This window comes from Aristolochia californica, unplaced genomic scaffold (assembly GCF_029961685.1).
Source record: "Aristolochia californica isolate CCGP_79_NKW_82.1479 unplaced genomic scaffold, dmAriCali1.0.hap1 SCAF_5, whole genome shotgun sequence".
Lineage (NCBI taxonomy): Eukaryota > Viridiplantae > Streptophyta > Magnoliopsida > Piperales > Aristolochiaceae > Aristolochia > Aristolochia californica.
In genome coordinates, this window is record NW_027182214.1 from 3,348,032 (window position 1) to 3,367,128 (window position 19,097).

The 19,097-nt window shown below is 36.9% G+C and overlaps 3 protein-coding genes across 3 annotated transcripts; 2 read left to right on the forward strand and 1 right to left on the reverse strand.

The window, feature by feature from the left end:
* Positions 1 to 4,313: 4,313 nt before the first annotated feature.
* LOC137966386 (cysteine--tRNA ligase, chloroplastic/mitochondrial-like) lies at positions 4,314 to 5,177 on the forward strand. The gene is made up of 3 exons (XM_068812972.1): positions 4,314 to 4,397; positions 4,854 to 5,024; positions 5,118 to 5,177. Exons 1-3 carry the CDS (start codon positions 4,314 to 4,316, stop codon positions 5,175 to 5,177), a joined length of 315 nt encoding a protein of 104 aa, XP_068669073.1.
* A 1,092-nt stretch (positions 5,178 to 6,269) lies between these two features.
* LOC137966233 (alanine--glyoxylate aminotransferase 2 homolog 3, mitochondrial-like) lies at positions 6,270 to 10,447 on the reverse strand. The gene is made up of 9 exons (XM_068812801.1): positions 10,102 to 10,447; positions 9,007 to 9,237; positions 8,751 to 8,921; positions 7,952 to 8,095; positions 7,678 to 7,857; positions 7,337 to 7,562; positions 6,909 to 7,022; positions 6,735 to 6,821; positions 6,270 to 6,630 (listed from the first exon to the last, which is right to left on the reverse strand). Exons 1-9 carry the CDS (start codon positions 10,336 to 10,338, stop codon positions 6,587 to 6,589), a joined length of 1,434 nt encoding a protein of 477 aa, XP_068668902.1. The 5' UTR covers positions 10,339 to 10,447; the 3' UTR covers positions 6,270 to 6,586.
* Positions 10,448 to 15,326: 4,879 nt separating this feature from the next.
* On the forward strand, positions 15,327 to 18,490 carry LOC137966527 (uncharacterized). Its single transcript, XM_068813181.1, has 6 exons — positions 15,327 to 15,536; positions 15,695 to 15,764; positions 17,037 to 17,144; positions 17,252 to 17,350; positions 17,845 to 17,970; positions 18,060 to 18,490. The coding sequence occupies exons 1-6, from the start codon at positions 15,507 to 15,509 to the stop codon at positions 18,224 to 18,226; spliced, it is 600 nt and encodes a 199-aa protein (XP_068669282.1). The 5' UTR covers positions 15,327 to 15,506; the 3' UTR covers positions 18,227 to 18,490.
* The last annotated feature ends 607 nt before the right edge of the window (positions 18,491 to 19,097 follow it).

Genomic DNA, 19,097 nt, shown 5'->3' on the forward strand with positions numbered 1-19,097 from the left:
TGGACACAAGGAAGAATCTAAATAACCTAATGTGCTAGGAATTGAATCTTGATAATCTATTTGTGGTTGTTGCTCCATAGCTTATTGGTTATGCCTCCTCGTATAGACATGTTTTTCTCAGGTAGTATTTCTCCCCCTGCATTAGATTTTTCAGTTTCTAGCAAAATAGACTCGTGTTCAAGAAGGGAATTTGTGATAAGAAAAATTTGTGGTTGCGAAGTGGTTATTTTTGGACAAGAGGTAACTGAAGAGACAGGCAAGGGGACAACTATTTCCCAAAACTTTTCTTCATCCACATTAGGGGTGTCTCGAGCTGAGCCAAGTTCGATCCTGCATATATTCGAGCTTGGTTTGATTGAATACTTTGAACTCGAGCTCGAGCCTAAAATTGGAATCGAGCTCGAGTCGAATAATTTTAACCAAGTTTGAGCCCGAGCTCAAGCCGGGTTCGAACTCCAACCTACATTTAAAACTTCAAAAATAAATAAAAAATTGAAAAAATAAATAAAAAGAATATTGTACTGACCTTGGTACCATTGAATTGCAAGGTATCGTAGTGGAGTCCAAGATTCAATGGAGCATACTAATGTATAATAGACCTAAAAAAATAATAAACATCTCCATCAATAGTGTTCATTCCATTGGCAAACAACAACATTAGATGTTGAGGGACCCAAAAGGGCTGAGGGATCAATTGTCTTTGAGGTTTGAGGTAAATAAGAGCAACTATCAACCAATTAAAGAGGGAATTGACGAGATCAATTAGAGTAAAGGGTATTTTCGTAAAAAAATCTATGCTAACGAGTCAACTCACGAGCTAACAAGCCAAACTTGGAAAAGCTTGGCTTGTTATACTTAGTGAGCCTTTTTTCAAGTTTGAGCTCAAGCCGAGCTCAAGTAAAAATTGAACTAAGCCGAGCTCGAACGGTTTGCGAGCTAGTTTGGCTTGGTGCCAACCCTAATCTAAATGATTCTCCTTTGAAGAGAAGTTTGGGGGAAAAAAGATTGAACTTCAAAGAAAGTGACATCCATACTCTCATAGGCCTGGTTGGTGGCAGGATCAAAACACTTGTATCCTTTTTGAGTTGGTAAGTATCCAAGAAAGACATTTATGAGTCTCGGGTCAAGTTTACTACAAGTGTGACTGTGAACATGAAAAAAAACAACACAAACAAACACCTTGGGAGATACATTATTGAAGAATTGTGCATGAGGGTAGGTCTCCAACAAAATGTTGAGAGATTTGTAAAACTGACATACCTAGAATGGCATTCGATTAATGAGGTAACATGCAGTAAGAATGGCTTCTTCTCAAAAGTGTTTAGGAACCCCAGTGGTAAACATAATTGCTTGAGCTACCTCTAAAAGGTGTTTGTTCTAGCGTTCAACAACACTATTTTGTTGAGGTATATCAGCACAAGTTGTTTGGTGTACAATACCCTTTTCCATGTGAAATTGACCTATCCATTCTTAAGATTTGAATTTTGGTATGAAATTGGGTTTCATTCATAGTAAAGAAGTTGTGAAACACCTAGGCAGCCTCAGATTTTTTTTTCTTCAAAAGATACACCAACAAACCCGAGTATGATCATCTATGAATATAATGAACCGCCGTGGCCCTGTTATATTTTCACTCTTGATGGCCCCCAAATGTCACTATGTATGAGAGAAAAAGGTTGGGATTGTTTGTAAGTTTGAGAAGGAAAGGTGGTATGGTGATGTTTAGCAAGTTGACATATTTCATATTGGAAAAGAGAAATACTTTTATTTTTGAAAAGTGAAGGAAACAACTTACTTAAATATAAGAAATTTGGATGGCCTAGTCTAAAGTGCCATAACATTATTTCATCTTTAACAGGAAGAGAAAATAATGTGCTTGAAATTTAAGTTTGTATAACCGCGGATATATTTTTGTTATAGTAGAGTTGATCAACCTCTCTAACACTGCTAATCATCTTCCCAGAACACATATCCTGAAATTCACATTGAGATTGAGTGAACTTAGCAGCACAATTCGAATTTTGAGTGAGTTTGTTAATTTCCAAAAGATTACAAGACAAGTTAGGAACATGTAAGACAAATTGCAGCATTAGGTTCTTATAGAGAACAATAGAACCTTTCCCTACAACTAGAGATAAAGATCCATCTGCAATACGCACTTTAAGATTATAGGAGGAGTAAAAGACAAGAACAAATGAGAAAGACTGGTCATATGATCACTAACACCGGAATCAACTATCCATAGTGTGTGATCAAAAGAAGAGTTAGGGCAACAAGACGACTATCTTTTTGAGCAAGTGAACTAGTAACTGAGGTATTGTTAGATTTGTATTGATTCAATAGTCCATACAGATGCTCTAATTGGTCCTTACTAAATAAAGGTATCTCGGAACTATTGGGATGAACTGCTCACTGACTTTGTGTAGCTACTTGCATACCTCTACTATCTTTGTTCTTCCTGTTGGTTTGCCATGTAATTTTTAGTATGATTCTTTGGTATGTTTAGGCTTATTGCAATAGTCACACTACCTTTTGTTGTCTTTGATAGAGGAGAGGAGAATAGGGATGTGGACTTTTGTCCTAACCCTCCCCCTTAAGCTTTACATATAGATGCCAATAATACTAAAATTACAAATGTACCATCACCCTAGTAACAGTGAATAAGGGACAAAGATCATAAGATAATTAGATAAATGACACCCAAACTTGACTATATCTTCTAACACCTTTTATCTTTCTGAGTTTCAACCCCTTGAACAAGAGTTAAAGCTTTATGAAGAACACAATCATATATCTGGTCAAATTCAGAATTTAGTCCCAACAAGAACTGGAACACTCTCTCCCTCTCCAACATGTCTTTTATTTGTTTCATGTTTGTAACGTATTCCATTTCCACATGCTGATACATATCTATTTCCCTAAACAACCTTGGCAATTTGTTATAGTAGTCTGTAGCACTTGAGAAACTGGAAGTTTCAGACCCGGTGGTAGAGAAGCTTGATAGGAAAGAGAAACTCATTCTTTCCCGTCGTTGCACCTTTCCACATAGACAAGTCCGATAATGAAGGCTGATGAAAGGATTTTGGCAAATAGAGGCCAGTAAAGGGGTGAAAAAACTTTCCAGTAATAAAGACTGGAAACAATGGTGACTAACGGCAACGAAGGCCTGATGAAAAAGAACAATTTAGAGTCTAGGCTTTGATACCATGAAGAAAATGAAGAATAAAAAACTTCTTTTTTAGTTTTCACTTATTTTAATCACAACTATAATAGCTACAATCAATGAATCTGGACATATTTCAATAGACAATGAATTTAGGCAAGAGGAGAATGAATTTAGACATATTTCAATATTATATATTTTTGGTCTTGTAGAAAATTGCAAACTAAGAAAATCTAGAAATGATGATACATTTTCTTAATAAATCTCTTTATCATCGTTTTCAAAAGAGATTTTTTTTTAAAAAACTTTACTAAGGTTTTTAGGTTTAGAAAGATTGCTCAAATGTGATTTCAGATAGAAACAAAAGAATTTGAGTACCTTAAATAAGCTTAATAACTTCATGTAGCAAAATAATACCAAGATGTATCAGATTAAAAATCAGGGAGCAGATGTGAGGCATGGGATGATTGTTAATTACTCCTTTTGACTGTTAAGGTAAATTCACTTGGAAAAAAAAAACATTTGCTTCTGGATTTTGAAAATTTTGCCTTTGGAGTAAAGTGAATACCCTTTAAATTGAGGCCAAAATTGATAAGTTCATTATAACTTCTGAAGCCATAGTTCTCATCGCACCTCATTTTTCTTAAGAACCCAGATCATTTTTCTGATTGACAAAAAAAAGAGCTCCTTAGAAGAAATTATGCAGAGCAGGAGGCATTCTAAATCTGCAGTGAAAACGAAACATGGTTCTGATGCCATGAGATCTCTGATTAAAACATCAACTTGTAGCTGTGGAGTTAAGTAGGAAATGGAGTCTCAAGCTGCAAGTATTAAGCTGAATCAGAAACTAGGTGTGTATGTTACAAAAATTGCAACATGTCTTTCCAATTTCTTACAAACAGAAGTTACCAATATTATAGATGATTAGATGGACAAAAAAAAAATAACACACCATGCTCCTCTCTGACGGGAAATGATAAAAAAGCTCTAAGATCTGGCATAACTCTACTTACCAACATCTTGATACATGTATGACAGGAAACCTGAGATCTTCCCTTTTTGAATTATGTAGATAGTTCAAAGAGCAAGTGAACTAGGAGAGGATCCAGTAAGGTTGAGCAGTCATTACTGCAAGGAATTCCTTTTGGACATGTATTATCTTAATTGCTTGCCTCCTTCTGTAGAACCACGTGTATCTGATCACATGCCGCAGATAATTGTGATGATTGAGCAGGTATGCCTCTTTCTTTTCTGTTACATGTCACCAGATATGATTACAACTCGTGCTATTGAGGTTTACTGTGCTATTTTTTATGATTGCTTCAGTCAATGCCATCTTTATAAGATTCCATTAGGGTAGATTCTACCGGTTCAAACAAGATGCTCTTCTTATTGGATCTTTGTCTTGCATTTGCTTTCATAGACGAGAGGCATGAGAGTAAAGGGTTGTGTCCAACTTGTCCTGGTACTGGTTGTGTCAACAACTGGACAGTTTCTTGTTGTAAGTGAGAGAATCAGATCATCAAGGGTTTATGGGGTTTTATTCGTCTATTCATAATTTGTGCAACTTCTTCAGGGTTCTAGTTCTGCTTATCCTGTTAATTTTAAAACTCAAAGAGTTATTTTCTGTCATTACTATGCTTGCCTCTTACAGAGAATATTGATTTTCGTTCATCTTGTTTGTGGACAGATTCTTGCAAACAACTGTGCCTATAGAGTTGATTGTGATGTATACTTTTCAGTAGAAAAATTTCCTGCATATGGCTGCTTGTCAGGACGGAAATTGGAGGATAATCAAGCAGGTGAATGGGTTGCTGTGGACTTGAGGAAGCAAAATCCTGCCGATTTTGCTTTATGGAAAGTGAGTCACTTGATGAACATTTAATGAGAGTTTTTAGTGGCTTCTTTTCACTATCTTGTTTTAATAAAAATATTTTATTTGCCATTGTTGCAGTCTGCAAAAGTAGGTGAGCCATTTTGGGAGAGCCCTTTTGGACCGGGCATGCGAAATTAAAACTCAGCCAAGTTTTCTGCTTCCTCTTTCTTTGCTTACCTGCTCTTTCACAGGTTCTGCTGGAGCTGAGGGAAAAGGCATTGAGGAGGGCTAACCTGGAGGAAGATGAAGTGTGGCAGAAGATCGAGGAAAGGACTGCAGCAAGGAAGAATAAGGACTTTGAGAAATCTGATGCAATCAGGGAAGACTTGGCCGCAAAGGGGATTGCTCTCATGGATGGCCCTGATGGCACTGTTGGGAGACCAACTGTGCCTCTTCAACTGCAGGTAAATGTTAGCACCCCATGAATTCGGAGCAGAGGTTGGCATTCTACCAGAGCGATCCATCATCCATGTTTAGTGGAAAACCCCTAGAAAGCTTGAGCCCAAAACGTATCCACCCACTCCGCTACCTCATACCAAATCTGTACCATTTGTCAGCTTAATTTTAGGTAGCCTAATTGGTTTATTTTTTATTCCGACAGTTGACGCATACCACAGTGCTTCAATGAACTTAGTGAAAGGATGAGTCGATATTCATGGTCCCAGTGTAAAGATTTCAAAATAGCTATCAACATTTCTGTACACTAAATTTACCTGAATATCTTAATTGCTGGTTTCCTGCAGTTTAGTTGAAAGAAAAGAAAAGATGGCCCAGATAGTCTATGAGAAAACAAACTCCTGTGTCTCTCTCACCTTCCTGATTAATCATCTTCTGCAGCATAAAGACGCTTCCTCCAGCAGAAGCAGAGCAACCCTGCGTACTAGTTAATAATTGTCCTTGAGCCTCTGGCTTAAATGGCCTCACAGACTTTGCAGCAAAATTTGTAAGGAAAGAAAGATAAAGAGGTATTGGTTTTGGTTGTCATTCTAATCTGGCACATTAGCCTAACAGGTTTCTTAATCGTTTTGGTCTTTCATCCAGCACAGTTTTATCATGCTGGACCAAATAAGTTTTTGGTTCTTAAAAATTTGTTCCTGCAGTGGCACAAAGGCTCCCCCTGCTGAGTCGATTAAAATCATTATTCATGTCTTCATAATGAGACAAGAAATGATGAAACTTCAACATTTTCAGGAATGCTTTTCAGGAATCAAGATAGATACAAGCGCCATCGAACTGAAGCTACTTCACCATTTCACTGTAGCATATATCAAATGTTCTTGCAGCAGCTGGAGTTGGTCAGTTCTACAAACTTCATTCCCATCAGATAGTGGTGAAAAGGAAATAAAACGAAAAAAAGAAAGAGGAGCAGAGATGGAGAGAGAGACAACGAGGTGATGTCTCATCATCTCCTTGCAAAGTTTCTTTACAACATTTATTGCAGGAAGCCCGGAGCCCATACTAACAGTTGCTAAGGCACAGACAAATATATAACCTATACGATATTACTACAAGGGTTTTGTTCCTTGTCACACCAACGGGTGAAGGCTTCAAAGTTTTGATATCGAGTAATCCATCACGTCAACAAGGAAGTCTGCAATCATCAAGGATTTAAACGTCAATGGTTAGACACGAATAGATGTCACATTTGCATTGAGAGAAGGTATAATATTTTGCAGCAAAGATATTTCAGCTCACCAGCATCTGCCTTAGTGAAGCAGAGAGGAGGCGTTATCCTAAACACATTCCCATAAAAACCACCTTTGCCAATCAATACTCCCATATCTGCAACCATAAGGTGTTAAAACATGTACAAAAGAGATAAAGAGAGAGAGAGAGAGAGAGAGAGAGAGAGAGAGAGAGAGAGAGCACCTTTCATTTGTTCCATGATGTGCAAGGTTTCTGCTTTCGCTGGAGTTTTCAACTGCCGGTCAGTAACAAGTTCAACTCCAAGCATCAGACCTCTGCCCCTCACATCCCCAATGACTGCAATCATTACGCAGGGTCACATTCAGTAACCAATTTATTAGCAGAGCAGAACAAGGAAAAGAATGAAAAGAAAATTCACAATAGATAATATGCTTTAGTAGCAAACATTCTCATAAACAAGAACCATCATCAAAGATTAGTGGAGTAGATTACTCAAAATGATGTAAAGCTTAGTCAGGTAATCAAAAAGATTGTTAGAGGTCAAGATATTTGCGTCATGATTCATGACCAAATATAAATTTGAAGTCTATTTTTGTTGAAACTGTTATTAAATTGGAGTATGAACATAATATGAAAGTGTATAAGCTTACTCTGGTGCTTTTCCATGAGAGACTGGAGGCGCTCTTTTAGGTACGAACCCACAAGAAAAGCATTCTCTTGAAGCTTTTCCTTCTCAAGTACTCTTAGCACAGCCAGCCCTCCTGCAGTACAAACAGGATTGCCACCAAACGTGTTGAAATAACTTCTTTGAGTCAAGACCTGTGCAATCTCAGGAGTGGTAATGACTGCACCAATTGGAAGACCATTTCCAATACCCTGCAAGTCAAATTCCAAAACAAGACTAGTAAGAAATTGATGTATAGAACAGCGAGAAGGTATGGTGTTCCCATGTCTAATCTCTAAGATGAAGTTGAGAGTAAAAAATTTACACCTTTGCCATTGTAACAATATCAGGGACAACTCCATGAGCCTCAAACCCCCAAAAATGGCTTCCTGTGCGTGCAAATCCTGACTGAACCTCATCTGCTATACAAAGGCCACCTGCTTTCTTAATGCTTTTATATACAGCAGGCAAGTAACCTGGTGCCAGTTCCAGTATTCCACCTACACCCTTCAGAGAACAAAAAATTTCAATATAAAAAGAAAATAAATTAAAAACTCACATATTAAGAAAGGGAGGAAAACAATGAAAAAGAGTTGAGTACCTGAATGGCTTCTGAAATAAAGGCAGCAACCCGACCAGTAGTCCCATAATCAATAAGATCTTGAACATCTCTTGCATATTTTTCTCCATCAGAACCGAAGACACCTCTATATTGGTCTGGGTTTAATGCATGGTGAACGCCACTCTGATGCCAATGAAATAGAATGAGATGCAAGGAAGATGAAAGTGCTGTATAGATGTACTCACCGAAAAGTACCAAAGTAGTTTTGGGAAAGAAGTAAAAGATGCTGTAAAAGGGGGTATTGTTCAATGCTGATGACTACTTTGAAGTAGCTCAACTGATCAAGATTTACACCTGAATTTGAATATAAACATAGATAGAAAGACCCAGTGAATAAACCACCTTCTCTCAGGTTTCAGTCCAGCCAATCTGATCATGGTCAAGGTGAAGGTGACCACTAGAGTAAAGAACTTGAAGGAATGATATTGCTATTAATATTTGTATGCACAATTGTCAATTTAACAGTAAGCGAGTTTCATGTGAAACATAATTCAGGTCCAAGTTTTTCTTGATTGCCTCCTTTCAACAGTGATAAACCATAAAAAGTTCCAAAATGTGAAAGAGACTACTCAATTGCCAAAATGTTCTTTTTCCTCTTGCTCTCCAAGATGTCTTCCATTTCAATTAGTACTATTAAATTTTGGAGAAAAAAATTAATTTTGAAATTGTTAATAGTTTAACAAACAGCAATTAGTCTTAATTTGTGAAACTATCGGTAAAGATTCTAGTTCTAAATTAACAGACAACAGAAGCAAGAATAAGTTCCAGCAAGATGTACCTGAATAACATTGAATTTCCAACTACTTTGTGCTGTTGCTCCCATGGTCCCCGCAGCATTCCCATGATATGCGTTTCGTAATGATATAATATCATGGTATCCAGTGTACAATCGAGCTATCATCATAGCCAATTCATTCGCTTCTGTACCAGAATTTGTGAAAAACGCTACCTAAAATAAAAAAAATAAAAAAGTATTGCAATGCATGATAGTAATAGAAGAAAATACAAAGTACAGATTTAGAAGAATAAAATACTTTGAGATCTCCTGGTAGCTTGGAAGCTAGTGCCTCAGCAAAATCAGCAATGGCATGGTTAAGATACACTACTGTGGAATGTTGCAACCGTTTAGTCTGGGCCATGATTGCTTCCACTACCTCTGGATGACAATGACCGCAACAGACTGTAGCAATCCCCCCAAAGGCATCAAGATACCGGCGGCCATGCTCGTCAAACAAGTACTGTTTCTTACCCTCCACAACATTTAACTGGAACAACAAACAAAAGTGAAGCTTATCAACCTTCCTTAGCTCCTCCTCTCCTCCCCACAAGCAAATGTAAATTAGAAATCAAACCGACAAGATACCAACATCAACCATTGGACCAGGCGGGCAAGTAGAGTAGAGGTTCATGACCAATGTAAACTATAATTTTTAACCTTATACCGCTGCAGGCCATCATGAGCGAAATAGGCAGATTTGTCTAATACAGTCTCCGGTTAGTATTAAGCAAAAGCACAAGTTAAGAAGGATTTAATTATTCCTTCTGTTATGCATGGACTCGTTTTCACGTCGCCTCCTCATCCACTTCAAATACGAGATTAAACCATGGCCCAACCCGGCCACATCCGGTCCAGCTTCGTCGAGCCGAGCTCAAACTGAATCCTTTTCTGGGCGTGTGGTAGGCCAAGAATATAAATACCGAGATCGAGCTTGCACCATGTCCTCATGGCCCATTGGACCCACCCGAACTTTTTGGGGACCGATACGTGCTCATGGAAAGAGAAACGGAATGTTCGAAACAAAATCTTCGATTTAGCTCAAAATATGTTCCCGTGCAAGATCTATGGACAGATTAATCTAGGATAATATCAGAAAATCACAGTAATCTGTTCTAAAACACTACGATCAGCCGAAGGATTTTTTTTTTTTAAATTGAGTAAAGGTGAGCGATCTTCAAATGGCTATCATTAGGTTTGAGAACAGATAAAAGTAACATGAAATTTTGAAGTAAAAAAGATTGTTAAAAAGCTGAAACAGCAAGAATCTGGTGACAAGGAATAAAATATCTGTATGCCGATCCGATCACGAGCAGTAAGGAAAAATAAGAGGAGTTGAGATGCAAAGACTTACAGGTTTCTCATAGAACCAAAACATGGAAGGGCTGAGATACTCCTTCCGCTTACGAATGATCTCGGCCGCCGGCGGGCCGGTATAGGGAGGAGGTGAGTAATCAAAAAGGGGCATTTTGGGGAAGGGCAGAGCATTCTCGTCGGCGTGCTCAGCAACCTGAGACAAAAAACGCCTACTCGTCGGCCGGACACGAGAATCAATTCCCGACGATAAAAGCCTCCTGAAAGCCCTCTGCATGTTGGATATTCCCTTTTTACTGACTGATCTCTTGTTTCCTTTCCGCCTTTCGTTCGGAAAGAATCGAATGAAAGGGAAGAGATGCAACACGCGAGGAGGAAGGAATAGAGTGGGAGACTGAGGCTGGGATGAGAGCAGGGAAGGCGAGCTTTTATGGGGGCGGGGGGTGGCTGATCTGTCATTGTTTCCTTCTTCGCTTAGACGCGCTACAAGCCAATTTGGAAAAAAGGTGTCTGTCTAATAATACAAATCATTCAATTTTTTTATCCAGGAACGAAGAATGGCACTTCTGTAATAAATCCCTCTTTTCGGACGATAGCCTTTTCTGCCAATGAAATTAAGACACGAAGCATGCACAAATAACGTGACACGGCATCCACAATCGTTTTGTGTTTATTCTATTATTCTTTTACAACACTGCACGCCTCCTTTTTGGCGTTTCTCCTTCCTCGTCATAGGCATCGTTTAGGGTGTCTTTCCCATAGAATTTTTTTTTTAATTAATTAATTTTTATTATTTTCAAAAATAATTAATAAAAATAAGATAATGATTAAATTCTTTTTTTACTAACCATTTTTTGGAATAATAATAGTTAAATTCTCATTTTCTTTTCTTTTCTTTTCCGTGGGGTCGAAATAAACCCTAAATTTGATCTACAATTTGATCAACAAATTAAAATGGATCGGATTAGATATTAAAATTTTAAACCTTATCCGATTTGTGGAGGCATCCAACCTATCCACAGTAATTCTTTTTATTAATTATTAATATATGATATATTGATTATGAAGATTATGGAACAACAATCATCGTCCAACATCGAAACTTTTGTTTTTCCTTCCTAAGACTTAAGTTGTTCAGTCATTTTGGATTACTTATCTAATGACTCGATCATCCCATTCTCCAAGCCTTAAAAATCATCTACTAACCACTTCCTCCTACGTTGAAACTTTGAAGCCAAACTATCTTTTTCATGTTGGCTACTGTAAGTGATAGAACTCAAAATTTTTAATTACCAAGTAATGGGATGCCAACCTACTTTGGAAAGTCTTAGTGGGCACTAGCCTCTTTAGGTAACTTATAGAGTCACGGTTATGATAGGAATTTCTTATTAAGAGTCTTAGTTGATGTTGAAATTTGTTTGTTGGAAGATATGAATATATTGGAGGGTCATTGATGTAATTAGTCTATGTTTTATATCTCTTCTTCACTCTTACTAGGGTGAAGGGTATAATTATAATATTATACTTTTATGATTTATAAATATAGTTTAAGGGAGAGGGTTTGGAACAAGTCCACAACCCTAATTCTCTAGCCTCTTTCTCCTTCTCCAAATTCTCACTCTTTTTCTTCTCCTCCTCCTAAACCTTCTCTCTCCAACTCTCCTTTTTCTTCTCACCCCTTAATCCTATTCTACTTTGATTATATATTATGGAATCCTAAGTTTCAATATGGTATCAGAGCGGGGAAAGATCTAATACGGAAAAGGAGAAGAAGATGGAGAAGAAGGAGAGAGAGAAGAAGTAAAAGAAAAGTAAAAATAAACAAAAGGAGTTTCACGTTTTTCCTTTAGTCTTCTTTTCGAATTCATATTTCTCATTGGATTTTTAACTCTTCTACTATATGTTTCATATATCAAATGATATACCATTGGAAATATATTTGAGTCTAGTTTCCAACTCAAAAAGAATTGTTAAAATCGAATTTTTATGGAAAGATAAATCGACATTTGAAGCAACAAAGATTAAACAACATAAAAGTTTCGTGCAGCAGCAGAAAACTTCAACTTTTGAGTCATTTTATGCCATCAAAAACGAGAGTTTATGTAGATAATTATATATATAAATAAATATCTTTAAGTATATTTTCTTACTTATTCAACCAATTATCAATCTGAATTTTTTAGATGGAGATATCGATCTTGGAAGAGTCAATAGTCATGTTGGCCCAAGAAGAAAGAGTACTTAGTTCAGACAGATTGCAGAGTCCGCAATCTATCAAATTATTTATCTCAAAAAAAGTACATTTTATGAAGAGAATTTATACTTGGATGAAATTTATTTAAGTTTAGTTTCATAAGGAAAACATTCCATGTCAATCTGATCTATATTTAAGGACATATTTGCATTGGAAGAATCAAAGGTCACACTGGTATCCTATTGTATGCGAAAATCTGAATTTAAACCAATTTTTTTGCTTCACTTTTTGAGTTGGTGTTATTGATCAACAATATCAGGAAAGTGTCTCATCATCTACCCTTTAAAAGTTTTTGTTTGTTAACTAGCAATATCTGGAATGAATATGTAGAAGATCATCTTATTTTTAAGAAATTTTCCTTTATTTATTTGTCAAAGAGGAGAAGTGTTCCTATTATGAATTATGGCAACTTCCCAAACAAATAGTTACTAGATTGAATGCTGAAAATTAGAGAAGTATCTATGTAAGGAGATTATAATTTAGGATCAGACTCAAAATGTGTTTTTCTTCTCTAATTATGGAAAATCCTTGTAGCATATTAACATCATGTTGGAGTAGCACTCGGTGTACTTAATCCGTTTATGAAGTGAGTAGCCTCACTCAGCTTATCACTCGGTAAAATCCTTTCAAGCTATAACTGGCCTAGCATCAAGCTTTTCCTTCAATTTTTTATCTTGCCTTTCATAATCGGCTTGATTCTGTAATTACATCTCTAGCTGTGGACTATATTTAGAAACAGGACACTTATGTTATTGGTTGCTAATGAGTTGATTTAATATAGCTAGCTCTCAGTTTGGTGTCTGAATTAATCACTGATGCAGTAACTGTGGAAGCAATATCCATTATTGTTTTAATCACTCTTCTCTATTTTTTAAAAGACCTTGCAGTTGCTCTTCGAACCAACAACACTCAGATCAATTATCCTTTTTGAGAAGATTAACAACACTTTGTTCAACTTATTGGCAGTTTATTACTCAGTTCCAACTTATTATTTGGTGCACATCTTCCTTATTCAAGGATGGACTCGCAACAAATTATTTTGTGTGTCCTTATTATTCTTAAGGACTTTCATTATTTACCAATTTTTCGCTACTATATAACTACACATTTGGTACGTGTTATTTGGGCATTGGGTCATTTCTGCTACTGTTATTGTGTTTCTTTGATTGAGAGATTATTATTGAAGAAGAAATCATCAGTTGTTTGCCTTGGGTTCATTATTTGCTGATTGTTGTCAACATTGGTTCATTGATTCATACGATGGAGATTTGCATTACTTCGTAAAATAAAGCAAAGGGTGACCCCATCATCTAATCTTCCTTTGATTCCCATTACACTCTTATTATTTGGCAGCCTTTCTTTATTTGACTCTCACTTACCCCTTTGGTCAAACCTTTTGGACCGTTGCTTTAGTTGGTCCCTTTTATATATATGGGTGTTTTTAAGTCCTTTTAGACTTCTTTTTGGTACCCTTGGGGTTTTTTATCGTTGTCTTGTGAATGACAGACATTACCCACTTTAATGATTATTATTACCATATTTGTTCAAAATCATTTGAGGTTGGTTTCGATTTATATTTTATCACTCATTTCTACCCTTTGAGAGTTTGTGCCTAGCACTTATCCTTGGGACATCGTGATGGAGGAGCTTATTACTACATCTATGTTATTTGTTTCAAACAGGGATCCCTGCCATTGCCTCCCAACTTGAGGGGGAGTATTGGAAGATATATGTTGGAGGGTCATTGACGTAATTAGTTTATGTTTTATGTCTCTTCTTCACTCTTACTAGGGTGAAAGGTATAATTGTAATATTATACTTTTATGATTTATACATAGAGTTTAAGGGGGAGAGTTTGGAACAAGTCCATAACCCTAATTCTCCAACCTCTTTCTCCTTCTTCTTCTCCAAATTTGTCACTCTTCTTCTTCTCCTCCTAATCCTTCTCTCCACAACTCTCCTTCTTCTTCTCACTCCTTAATCCTAATTTGATAGGAATTTCTTATTAAGAGTCCTAGTTGATGTTGAAATTTTTTATAAGATAAGAAGTCTTAATCTAGTTGTAGTCTTTAGAGTTTATAATCCTTAAGAGTCCTAGTTGAAGTTAGAAGTTTTTTTTTATGTAATTGCAAAATTTGAAATAGAAGGAGATGGCTAAGAGGACCATGTGCCTTAAGCCTTTTTCCTATTTTTCTTTCTTCTCTCTTTTCTCTTCACTCCTCTCCTCTCCTCTTCACCACCTCTTTCCCCCTTCTCCCAGCTCTCTCAACCTCAGTTTCAACCTCCTCCCTCACTTGATTATAAAAGATAGGATCTCCAGGAAGAGGTTATGTCAAAGTAGTATTAGAGCAATCCTCTGGGACCTTCTCCAAGCATAGTAAACATGAGAAACATAGAAAAAGAGAAAGAAGATGATGTTGTCCCTCTAACCCCTCTAGATTCATATTTAGTTGAGATTCATATTTAGTTTGAGAAGATTCCAACCTATGGGGTTAAAACTATTTAGACCTTGGCTCACAATACAAAAAAAATCCCACTAAAATGTACACTTACTTTACTGACCGCATCTACCAAGTAAACTAGACCTTGACTCACATCTACCATGAGCTTGAAGTCTTCAAATCAATCCAAGTTCAAACCTATAAGGGTTCATGCTCGGCTCGGTGCCACCCTTAATTACTAACCAATGATTCGAGCTCGGCTCGGTGCCACCCTTAACCAATGATTCGAGTTAGGATCGGTGCCACCCTTAACCAATGATTCGAGTTAGGATCGGTGCCACCCTTAACCAATGATTCGAGTTAGGATCGGTGCCACCCTTAGTTCCTAACCAATGAAGAGAGAGACGAGTCAGAATCGAGTGTGAGCATGAGAAGCAAGGTCAACTCATAAAAATTAAACTTGATTGAACCGGTTCAATCGCTCCAAACCCGAGGTCAAGAAAATTATTTTGAATTACCAATATACTCTCGTTCTTCAAAAACAAATCCCTAGATTCTCATTCAATCGTCCTCCATGCCCGGCTGCTTCGCCCGGCCTCTGTCTACCGTGGCTTCTCTCTGTTTCTTTTGCGGATTGTAGACGAATCGTGTTGCTCTTCGCACCCGCATTTGTGCTCACGTCGGAGCGATCAAATTGCCGCTTACTCGTTTAGACGGCAGAGAGACTTATTTGCTTTCAGTGATCACAGCATGCGCGCACTGGCAGCTACTCTAAGTTCTGTAAGTCTTTCACTGTGGAAGATTTCATATTTTTTTTTAAAGCATGCTCTCTTAGACTATTTGGGGATCGATGTTTTCCTTCAGATTTGGTGTCGTAGTCTAGTTGGTGTTGATTTTGTTTTATAGGTGTTACTAAATGTCTGCGATGTCGACTTCAGTTTTTATTCAGAAGAAATGTCAGGAAAGCTTTACCTGCGCGCCAATTTTCATCTTTTAAGGGTACAACAGGTAGTTAATCTCTTCCAGAGTGTGCTCTTTCGATTGTCAACTACGCGTTGTTGTCATCTTCTATAATCCTTCTCTGATGTCTGAGTTTTTGTGTGCCGGACTGGGAAATTGGGAAAGCAAAAGATATGAAATGGTCATTTATTTGTATTTGTTTTAATTGAAACTAAGAATGCCCATAGAGTATACAGTATTACTGTTGTAGTTCAATATTCATACTTTCAAATGATTTCAAGATGAACCCAACAGATAGTTTAACCATTATCGTTCTTTTTCATTTAGTTATTTTTGAATGTTGATTACACACACACTGCACCCAATGTTTTCTGAGAGGACACAATAGAAGCCCGTCAAATCATTGTTATTTTCTAGATTTGAGTGCTAAAATGGGCAACATAGCAAGTAAATGAACCGTATAGCAGGCTTTAATCAGTGGCAACTAGATAAAACATTGTTTATAGATACTCATCAACATTTGAACTCATTGATTAGTGAATACAGACTAATGGTCATGGTTGAAGTTCAAACTAAATCCTTAGATGGACTGTGCTTTTATTTTTAGAATGTGAACAATTTTAGGACATATTTTCAATTTCATTTTCGTTGTGAAAATTGTCTATTGTGTTGTATTAAAATTAGTGTACTGAAAGGAACTAGAGTCCTACCATCTTTTTTTGACTGCTGTGAAAAGAGTAAAATACTTCAGTCTTATTATTTTAATATTTATTCTCTTGTAGCCTCAAAAGAATTGACATGGAATACCTTCAATCTATTTCTGAACTGAGCTACGTTTTCCACTTTGATGTGCACAAAGTTGGCCTGCCTATGTACTTGTCTGTTTGCATACATGTGGTCATTAACACAGCTTCCAAGTTCTTGTTCAAGATCATATAGGTGAAAAGACTGATGGCCGTTACTCTGTGTAAATCTGAGTTCCTTTTCTCAACAAATTTCTCACTTTTCTGTGCATGTGTAACTGATCAAAGTGTCAACTTGGAGTTAGTCATTCTACTACTCTTATCCTACTTTCAACTAAAACTAAATGTAAATGTAAATCTATATCAATATCTCTGCCTTTTCCAGTACCTACATCTTCCTCTTTATCTAATCAGTATCCATCTCTCTTTCAAGCAACCATTTGATTGTCAGTATCATGCCTCATGTTAGAAACTGTGGACAGAAGTAAAATAACATATTCTGTTTATAAGTAAGGCTAACTTTTCATCAGTTCAATATTGATGAGGAATTCATTTACTTGTGGATATTATTTACCAGACGAGCTTTCTACTGAAGAGGAGGTTGAGAGAAAAGTGGGATTGCTTCTGAAACTGTTCTTTGTGGGAACTGCAGGCTATGTGAGTCTTCAGTTTTTCCCTTACATGGGTATGTGGATCCACAAAACATTTGAACTTATGTAATTCTTATGTTGAGTTGGGAGTTCAAACAATCTAACATCTTCTGTTCATTCATGTTACATGATAAGTTTACAGGGGATGGTTTACTTCAACAGTCAATCTCCTTGTTGCGTGTCAAGGATCCATTGTTTAAAAGATTGGGTGCCTCCAGATTATGCCGCTTTGCAGTTGATGGTATTACACACATCTTGCATCTTTGGTTCACCTTGTCTAATACATAAAACATCATGGCTGCTTTATGACTAGAATGGAATTTGAGGGGAACTGGGAAATATATTTATTGAGTGAGTTATTTCTTTGCATGTGGACCATAAAGTGAGTCTTTTGCATGTGAATCAAAATAGTACAAGTTTTACATTGCAATTGTGAATCAAGGTTAGTTTCTACTGTCAGCATAAATTTTTGGTGGTTGGAATTTCCAAATGGAACCATCTACAAAGTTTATATGGCTGAAGATGTATAGTCTAGTTTTCACCTTCAATCTGTTTTTGTTAAATAATCTCTATTCATGATGTACTTTTCCAGATATTACTTTTGTAGCTCTCATTAATTCTAGATTGCATTCACTGAGCACTTGATTTTATTTTATTCTGTATTAGTTTGAGAGAGCAATGAATGCGTTTGCAATCTTTTAAATTTTTCCTCACAATGTTTCTTTGGGTACGCAGATGAAAGGAGGATGAAAGTAATGGAGATGGGTGGAGGACAAGGGCTTTTGTGTATGTTAGAGAATGCAACCGATGATCGCACTCGCAAGGCTGCTCTTAGGGCTCTCCATGTACTTTCTCGATCAGGTGTTTTACTTGGTCACTCATTCTTCATTTGCTAATTCGCTGAAAGGTGAGTTTAGTTAGTTGATCAACTTTATCATGAACATTTACAGACCAGGTAGCTGAAAGTTTGCACAAAGATGGGGCAGTCCTGATTGTCAACTCTGCTCCAAGCTCCATTGAGGATGCAGAAGTCGGCTACTACAAGACAACCCTATTGGAAAGATTTGTGGATTTGAAAAATGATGCAACTTTATCAAAGGATGAATCTCAGGCTTGACCATCACAAAACCACATGGGCTTTTTTGTTGTGAGTGGATCCGTAGGTGTTGGTGCAACCATCTTCTCTATGGCCACAGCCTCAAGAGAGGATATTTTAATTGATAGATCAGCTTGAATTTGGTGAGAGCCATACCAGTGAAGTGGATTCAGTGCTTTCATTTGACTGTTACTTTGAAAGGATGTACAGCCTTGTTCCTGTCATAATCTGCTAATGGGAATTTTTGCCTAATATATATACAATTTACTGAATGTGCTAGAACAAGTCAGGTAAACAAGTCATCCATTATACTTGATTTTAAAAATAATTAAATTACCTGAGGTAATAAAAAACATACTATTATTTTAAATTATATGGGTACTCAGGTAAGCGGGTAATCGGAAAATTGGATAATTGGGTAATCATTTTTACAATTTTTCTAGACACGTAAAGTCCAGCTTTTCCATCGAATCTGTCCTCTGCCTGAATTCCATGGCCGATCGAGCTTCATTCAAGAGGAAACTCAAATGGTTTTTTCCCTATACTCCGAGATGAAGCTCTCATTGCCGAGATGGTCTCGGCTCTCTCGGAGGTAACGGAGAAGCATGTCAAGAAGCCACGGTAGGAGTTTTTTGATTAATGTTTACATTTCTTTCATTTTTCATGTATTAATTTTGTTTCTCTCTCATTTTTACGGCACTTCTGAGTTTGCCCTGCCGATAAAAGTTAAAATGTCCGCTGTTAACATTCATCCAAAATGAATAAAGATGATGTATGTTTATTTATGTCTTTTCTTTTTTGAAGCTTGTAGTCCTAAAGGTAATGTAGACACTGTAACCTTTCTTCATAAACTATAAATAGAGACTTAAGGCAAGGGGAAGATCATTAAGTC

What these genes read in the sequence shown, in the direction of transcription:
- LOC137966527 (XM_068813181.1), top strand. Translation starts at nt 15,507, where the DNA reads ATGCGCGCACTGGCAGCTACTCTAAGTTCT. An exon ending in TGGCAGCTACTCTAAGTTCT is followed by an intron (nt 15,537 to 15,694) that starts GTAAGTCTTTCA and finishes TGTCGACTTCAG; the next exon opens with TTTTTATTCAGAAGAAATGT. An exon ending in ATGCCGCTTTGCAGTTGATG is followed by an intron (nt 17,351 to 17,844) that starts GTATTACACACA and finishes TTGGGTACGCAG; the next exon opens with ATGAAAGGAGGATGAAAGTA.
- LOC137966233 (XM_068812801.1), bottom strand. Translation starts at nt 10,338, where the DNA reads ATGCAGAGGGCTTTCAGGAGGCTTTTATCGTCGGGAATTGATTCTCGT. An exon ending in GGAAATTCAATGTTATTCAG is followed by an intron (nt 8,096 to 8,750) that starts GTACATCTTGCT and finishes CATTGGCATCAG; the next exon opens with AGTGGCGTTCACCATGCATT. An exon ending in ATATTGTTACAATGGCAAAG is followed by an intron (nt 7,563 to 7,677) that starts GTGTAAATTTTT and finishes TTTGACTTGCAG; the next exon opens with GGTATTGGAAATGGTCTTCC.
- LOC137966386 (XM_068812972.1), top strand. Translation starts at nt 4,314, where the DNA reads ATGTATTATCTTAATTGCTTGCCTCCTTCTGTAGAACCACGTGTATCT. An exon ending in TAATTGTGATGATTGAGCAG is followed by an intron (nt 4,398 to 4,853) that starts GTATGCCTCTTT and finishes GTTTGTGGACAG; the next exon opens with ATTCTTGCAAACAACTGTGC. An exon ending in CCGATTTTGCTTTATGGAAA is followed by an intron (nt 5,025 to 5,117) that starts GTGAGTCACTTG and finishes CCATTGTTGCAG; the next exon opens with TCTGCAAAAGTAGGTGAGCC.